Here is a 7,907-nt window from a genome sequence, read left to right on the forward strand (position 1 = left end):
AGAAACTTGGCCTGCAAGTCCAAACCAACAGTACACACTAACGTTCTTATTATTACTGACCTCAGCAAGACATGACACATGCTGAATGTTTGATTAGAAAGACATGCGTCTGTCTGACCCCGTCATATCTAACACTTGTGACCCTGATATTTGGTTGGTTCGAATCACAAAAGTAATCAGGTTGAAGGATGGTGTATCACCTTTCCAGACTCTTTTCCTCTCTTCCTTATACAGTAAGTCTGTGTTTATGTAATTAGCAGTCATGGGTCTCACTACTAAATAAATCCCTGTGACAAAGCAGATCTGTCCCTCCATAGTTGGTTCCCACAGTTACCCCCCCCACACACACACACTGCAGCAGTTAGGAAAGAGACAAAAAGCAAAAGAGCGGGGAAAATGAAGAGAGACAGGAGGAGGGGATAAGACATGGTGGTGGTGGTGGTGGTGGGAGTTTCCTTTGACGGGCCACCATTGCAGAATTTGCATATATTCAGATCAACCAATGAATACCATGCATGTGGGCAAACAAAGACGAGCCAATGGGAGGGCTGCATCCCTGCTGCGGGCTCCGAAGCAGCCGCCGGGATCCCAGCAGCACCCTGGGAGAGACACAGGGAAGTGGTGTGGGAACCGAGAGGCCCCCCGAGCTGAGCAGAGGGAGGGGAGCCACTTGTAGCCCATGGTGAATTAGCATTTTATTTGTGTCCATTTACCACAGTAATTTCTGCCCCGCCACTTCAGCCACAGATGGCTAACATGGCAGGGGGATTAGCATTTGTGTCAAAGATGATGATTGTGGAAGGGTTTTTCCACACAGACAGACATTTCTTCTCACAGAGTGACTGACAGTTTAATGACAGAGATGTTGGACACAGAGTACAGAATATTGAACCTGTTCTGTATATTTTTGCTGCTTATGATTTTAAAGAAGCCCACGTTGGATGATCTCATGGCAATGAAAGACAAAGCTCTCTTGATCTTGCACTATCCGCATGTAAAGAGGTCATAAAGTTCTCAAATGCTCTGGTTTGCCACATCAGTCCATACATATGGGGTACGTTTTACCTTCAGCAGCAAGGAGAGATGGAGAAACAAGCACCTTTGTGTCTTTAAAGGTAATGTGGACAAAATAAGACCCTAATTCAAATGTGATCGCTCCATTTCCCCTCGCTCAGAATGTCACAAACTAATTGCCTTTGGATATACAGTAGACTGCAGTTCGATCAGCAAGACTCATGAGCATCTAACAACCACACAGAGTTTGATATTGAACTGAACAAGTAATTTGATGTGATTTATGTTTACAGATGCCTTCCCCCTGGTGCATACATTCCCCCTAGTCATGCTGTTGCTTCATCGCACAAAGCTCCATTTGATCAAAATGCACAGCTCTCATTGAAATGTCATGCTCTTGTGCGCAAATTCACGGGGCAAAGGATCACACACACCTTCAGCAGAAGGGGTGTCCCCAATTAGCAAGAAGTGGGAATTCAATCAACTTCTGCAGACCACCCAAATAACATGAACGCACATGCTAAACACAGATTTGAATGTGGTGAATGGTTTTTGGTAAAAGATCTTTTGGAAGGCGTGCGGCTGGAAACACTCCGCACTGTTGGAGGCACACAGGCCTCCGCTTTACAGAGGATGAGCTGCCATTATAATGCATGTACAGGCCAGTGTGTGTGTGTGTGTGTGTGTGTGTGTGTGTGTGTGGACAATCATTCTCGTCCTAAGTGACCAAGCATAGCACACACAGAGGATGCATCAGTGCACAATATTCCCCCAAACACCTGGTGGTTTGTAATAAGGCTCAGCAATTATACAACATAGTAAAGCAACACATTACAAACACATAAACGTTGTCTGCAGGTTTAAAGATAACGATTGGATTTCCCTATTTTTATTCATCTAAATGGAAAAAATAAAAACTTCAGTTCATGATTACATCAAATCACACTGCGTCCTCTCTCATCCTCCCTGGCTTCTGTGTGGTTCAATGCCAGAGAGTAAGAGGAGCATATCGGAGATGTTAAGCTTCACCATTTGCATAATGTTTGTTTTTTAATTCAATGAAATGTTAAGATACATGATGGTGGAAGCATGAAACATGGGGATTATCATTAGTAGGATCTCACAGAGGTGTTAAGGGGTATTGATGTAGAACAGGGAACTAAAATGGATAACCTTTTACATTTTAATTAGAGATGAGGAGGGAGTGTGAGCATGGTGGTTTAATTAAACCTGCTCTGCTGGCTACATTAAAAGGCTACATATACTTATACTTTATTTGGAAGGGAGTACATTTGTCTTCTTAATATTTTTCAGATAACACTTGGTATGTGCAGTGTTATTATGGGGAAACATGTTCTTTTAATAATATTTTAAATATTGTAATAATATTTCTTTAGTTAGTGTCACTATGAGCCAATGAAAGCGCTGTTCCTCTGGGGATACTATATTGCCTCCATGAACCCTGGAAATAAAATAATATTGAGGCTGAGAATAGAGAGCAGTGAGCTTTTAGATGCCCCTGTAGGTTGGGTTCATTTGTTGGACATTTAAACAATTTCAATAAAACGGTTAAAACTCAGGGGCGTAGGTTTGGTTTGGTTTTACAGATGAAGGGGGCACATTGAGTTAGTCGAATGCTGTTTCCTTCATTTATATTTATATTCATCTTACAGATAAACGTTATTATGGTTATGGGGCTTTCCAATAATCATAAATGATTGCAGTAGTATGTATACACTAATGTCAATTGACATCACATTTGGTTTTTATTACATAAGATGAATATTGTATATGCATCTTTAGGACATATGGCACAAGGATAATACTGTCTATTACTGCCAATGTTTTTCATAATCAAGTAGATGTAATTATTTTGAGAGCACATTGGCAATAAACAAAAATGTAGATCCAATGAGTTCTTGTCAAAACTCATTGGAGTCAAAAAAAAAATGCAGAAGAGGGATTTTTTCATAAAAAGTAGGCCCTACGATTAGTTACTATTGACACATGGAAGCAATAACAGGAACAGCAATGACTTTCAAACGAAATCAAAAAGTGAAGTTATTATAACTAGTTACCTGAAAGTAACAGGCCTAGATGGAGTTGTTCCTAATCTAACTGCGTAACTGGCTATTGCGAAGTTTACAATTTTATATTACCTTGAGTTTTTGATTATAAATAGGCCTAAATCATTTCGAAAAATCACTGCAGCAGTACAATAAACGTGAAACATTTCGCGGTAATTACAAAATAATGACTGTACTCCGGTCATGCTAATGGCATGTCTGTAGCAAGAGAACGGTTCATGTAGGCTACTTCACTTCCCTCCTTTGAGCAGCAGTTGGTGTGCTGGTAGAAATCAAAAGTCGTCCAATTTACAAAGCTTTCGAGGAGCAACTGAAGGCAGCGCGACTCCACTACCACATCCGGGACATTCAGCAGTTTCACATGTCAGTCGGTTCAGCTGTCAAGACTTTCCTGCATGTGAAGAAGCTCCGGCATCTAGTCTGGTTTTGACCAAGTCTTTCTTTTTAGAAAAGAGATGGTAAGTTAATTCTCACACCAGTAGGTGGCAGGTGGTTATTAGCCTGCTGGTAAGTTCGCCAGCGAGCTCATTTTGCTTGTAAATTGCTTCAATAAGAGCTAGCTAGTGTGCTAATGCCAGGTAGCTAGCTAACGTTTCCAGCAGCACTGACAGGTGGTGAAGTTTAGCTAAATTTAGCACGATAGCCATTTGCTAACTTTCATTCATTTTGCAGGAGCTTTCAACATATTCGATGTTTAAGATTGTTGGACGTAGTTGTTAGCTCGTTAGCATTGAACGTTAGACCTAGCTAGCTCCTTATGCAGCCTGTGGACAAACTTACCTATCGTGTAAATTAGCTCAAATTAACGTTACTTGTTCTTGAAGCTTTCTTGTCTTGTAAGCAGAGTCAAAATGAAATACTGTCTTGACTGACTGTCACAGTTGTGGATAAGGCACACATACTCTCTGACCGTCTCTGGCGCATTTACCTACTGATGCACAACGTTACATGTTTTCGTGTCCAGAGATGTGTTTTATAGTTGGATCTCATACTTAAACATGTGTGTGTTTGCTCTTGCAGGCGCTGATGGGAATTCAGCTGGTGGTCAGCTTGCTGGCAGCCAGCATTATGCAGAGGATGGCTCCACACTGCTCATTTGCACGCTGGCTAATCTGCAATGGCAGGTATAATACTTTATCACCCTCACAATCAGGTTGTACATTATACACATACTGTGCTCTGCGCTGTATACATACATACATGTCGTTTTTTTTTTCAGTTTGTTCCGGTTCAAACACCCATCGGAAGGAGAGCTGTGTGCACTGGCTGGGAAGCAGATGCCTAAACAGACCAGGAGAGACAGGTGGGAGTTGGGGAAGGGTCTGATGATTCAGAAAGGAGACACCGCAAAGTAATGCAGTCTGCAGGAAGAAAAATGATAACCCATAACTCTTTGTTGCCAGTGCTGTACTTCACTTCTGAGCAAAACCAAAAAGACTTATTGAGACAAGCTGGCCTTGTCACTCTCTTTTTTTTCTTCTCAATAACAGCAGATTTTTTTTTTTTACATCATTGTGTCTTCTTTGTTTTATTTCTAGGAGACAGAATGGGGAGAACAAGCCTCTCACTGTGCCCAAAGACATCGACCTTCACCTGGAGAAATCTCCAGTCAACGCCATTGACGCCCTTGGTAAAATAAACACTTCCTTTTATCTTTATTACAGCAACATTGTGCAAGTACAAACAGTGCTTAAGCTCAGGTATTGACTCACAATGCATACACAGTATTTGCATTTTTTTATAGTCCTTTCCTTAAAAAACATTGTATGGATCACAGTTTTAATTAACAGGTAGAGCACAAAATAATCTCCTGAGCCTACTAATGTTTTTTCTGTCTTGTTTCAACTTTCAGTGCTGCGTTTTTTCCTGGAGTACCAGTGGCTGATAGATTTTGCAGTCTATGCAACAGGTGTCTTCCTGTTCACTGAGTGTTACTACAGTGTTGTGGATGCCAGCAAAGAGGTCAATATCGGAGCCATCTGGTGTGTCTTGACTGTTCTCTTCAGTATGTATCCTTCAACTGTAAAGTCACTTTGTCATGACGGGATAAGTCTGTAAATATTATTACGGATTGATAGTACTAAACACAGTTAACTTTTTCTAGAGCTGCAGTCTCTAATGTTTTGCATGAACGATTACCAAACACAATGTAGCATCTAGTCTACATCTTATTATTAGGACTTGTGCTAGTGGTAAAACTTTATATTAAAAAGACTTTGGATATTTTCTAATCGGTTAATAAACTAAAGATAAAGTGGCCTAATATATGGGGATTGGACTGAATGGTAACTTTTTCCTTGTTAGTTTTAATTTAACCCACAACCCCCAGAAAGACCCTTCACACTCTGATGAGCCACTACTTCCGCTCAGAGGAGGGCGGCGAGCGCTCGGTGTGCCTTGCCTTTGGCTTCCTGTCTCTGCTCGTGGCCATGCTGGTGCTAGTGGTCAGAGAGGACTACCTGGAGTTCGGCCTGGAGTCAGGCTTTTCCAACCTCTTTGACAACTTGGAAGTCTTTGCCAAACAGCAGGGCTACGCCGATTGGTCGTAAGTATTCTGTTCCTGCAAAGACAACTTATGACTACGACACCACCTTGGTTAAGTACTATGCATGAGCCAGTAACAGTAGTTACTCGGCAGATAGCTGTGCTCGACGCAGCTCCATTTGGTTCATTTTGTTGTTGTTTTGATTCCCTTTAGAATCCCAGTAACCAAGCTGACAGTGAAGCTTGTTCTTGCTGCTTTCTGTTCTTACATCGGGGCTCTCCTGGCCTTCCCCGGCCTGCGAATGGCTCAGACTCATCTAGATGCTTTACAGATGAACTCAGACCGACCACTCATCCAGTAAGAACTGATGCATTTTCTACCAAAGCAAGCAATGTACTCCCTGTCTTATTAAACACCTACATTAGCAGTATTTCACTCTCTTATATGTCTTTATTGTTTCCTGCAGGTTTCTGCTGCAAATTAGTTTCCTGTCTCCAGTCATTGTGTTGTTTCTATGGGTGAAACCCATTGCAAGGGACTTCCTGGCCAATGCACCTATGGGGAAGAACTCTGTCACAATGTGAGCGCACATACTGTACATATTTGCTTATTTTGTCCATTCCAACTACTACTCTCTCAATTGTCAAGACAGCAACCATGGCTATTATTGCAAGATGTCCTCCAAATGGCACATTTAGTTTTTTCTAAGCTTTTTTTTCTCTCCTATTCTCCTGCTTGCAGAGTTTCCAGTGAAACATTTGACAGCATGCGCCTGTGGATCATTGTGGCGTTGTGTGTGCTGCGGCTAGCACTGACTCGTTACCACCTGCAGGCCTACCTCAATCTGGCTCAGAAGTGGGTGGAGCAGATGAAGAAGGAGGCGGGCCGTATCGCTGCGATTGACATTCAGAGGAAGGTCAGATATTAGAACAAAGACGGGTTGAACTTTGAAGTCAATAGTTTTTACATAAAGTGGAAATGTATTGGCAGTGGAAAAGTAACTGCATGTGAAGTGTAAAATAACGATAAATGTGCTGTTTTTCAGGTCACCCGTATCTTTTGCTACCTGACTGTAATTACCCTCCAGTATCTGGTTCCTGTTTTTCTCATCCTGTTCTCCACACTGGCACTCAAGGCACTAGGTACGTAAAATACCACCACCATCATGAAGACTGCATGTGAGGAATAAGCCACACTTGATCTTTGTGTGTTTGTGCTTTTTCCCAATGATTCAAATGTAGATTTTTAGGGAATAGTTTGACATTTTGGGACATGTGTTTATTCTCTCGTGGAGAGTAAGACGAGAAGATCGGTCGACCACTCTCATATCTGTTTGTTAAATATCACGCTACAGCCAGGAGCCGGCTAGCTTAGCTTACCGTACAGTCTGGGGAAACAGCTACTGCTTCCAACCAAACATAGTCCAGCACATAACCTCCTGTAACACTTTAGATTCAACAAACAAAATGCAACATAGCCAGGCTATCGGTTTCTAACCTGGATAGCTAACTAACTGCTGGCTGTGGTCACATTTTAACAAGACAAATATGAGATTGGTAAAGCATATTTCCCAATGTGTCAAAACATTCCTGTAACATCACATTAAGACATTTGCAGCTACAGTGGAGTTGCATTTTAGAAAACTCCATAGTAAGTCAAGTAGTATCAAGTTTCGGTCAAACATGGTTTCTTTTGAAAGCCTACTCTCTTTCCTTTTCCTCCCAAGTTGAGTGTTAAAATCAAAATATTGACTAATCTCTACCAATCCTATAGGGGACTTTTCCTGGGTGGCCGGTGCAGAGCAGACCCCCGGGGTAACACCAATACTGGTGATGCCCACAGCAGCGCCTGTGCTGCCCGGGGGTGTCGATGAAGATGACGAGGGCATGGAGGATATGGAGGAGGACGTCCAGGTCACGGTAGCACGCCTAACAGAGGCCTTCACAGCGCTACGGTCCGTCCTCACTCCACTTTTCTTCCGAGGTTTCTTCGCCTTCCTGACGTGGTGGGTGGCTGCCTGCCAGGTCATCAGCTCTCTGTTTGGAATCTACTTCCACCAGTACCTAATGCAGAACTAACTGAGGGAAACGGGAGTGCCACACGGTTCTATCTGCAACGCAGCCCTCGGCTGTCTGCAGGTATCCTTTGCAACAGCGTAACAACAGATAAAGGAGACATTTCATCAAAAACACACATACAGACAGAACGCACCCTGTTTGTGGCCAAAACAGAAGTTTTGGTGAAGGTTTGTTGAGAGGAGACAGGTGATGGACGCAGTCTGTTGCAATATTGGCTTGTTGCCCTAAGGGCTTTTTGTGACC

At 42.5% G+C, this 7,907-nt stretch overlaps 1 protein-coding gene across 1 annotated transcript; it reads left to right on the plus strand.

The window, feature by feature from the left end:
• The first annotated feature begins 3,413 nt into the window (after nucleotides 1-3,413).
• tmem161a (transmembrane protein 161A) lies at nucleotides 3,414-7,695 on the plus strand. The gene is made up of 11 exons (XM_032526427.1): nucleotides 3,414-3,559; nucleotides 4,122-4,225; nucleotides 4,321-4,404; nucleotides 4,640-4,731; nucleotides 4,954-5,110; nucleotides 5,431-5,646; nucleotides 5,800-5,943; nucleotides 6,053-6,166; nucleotides 6,328-6,502; nucleotides 6,632-6,728; nucleotides 7,360-7,695. The coding sequence occupies exons 1-11, from the start codon at nucleotides 3,557-3,559 to the stop codon at nucleotides 7,662-7,664; spliced, it is 1,491 nt and encodes a 496-aa protein (XP_032382318.1). The 5' UTR covers nucleotides 3,414-3,556; the 3' UTR covers nucleotides 7,665-7,695.
• The last annotated feature ends 212 nt before the right edge of the window (nucleotides 7,696-7,907 follow it).

Source organism: Etheostoma spectabile, chromosome 9 (genome assembly GCF_008692095.1).
Source record: "Etheostoma spectabile isolate EspeVRDwgs_2016 chromosome 9, UIUC_Espe_1.0, whole genome shotgun sequence".
NCBI lineage: Eukaryota > Metazoa > Chordata > Actinopteri > Perciformes > Percidae > Etheostoma > Etheostoma spectabile.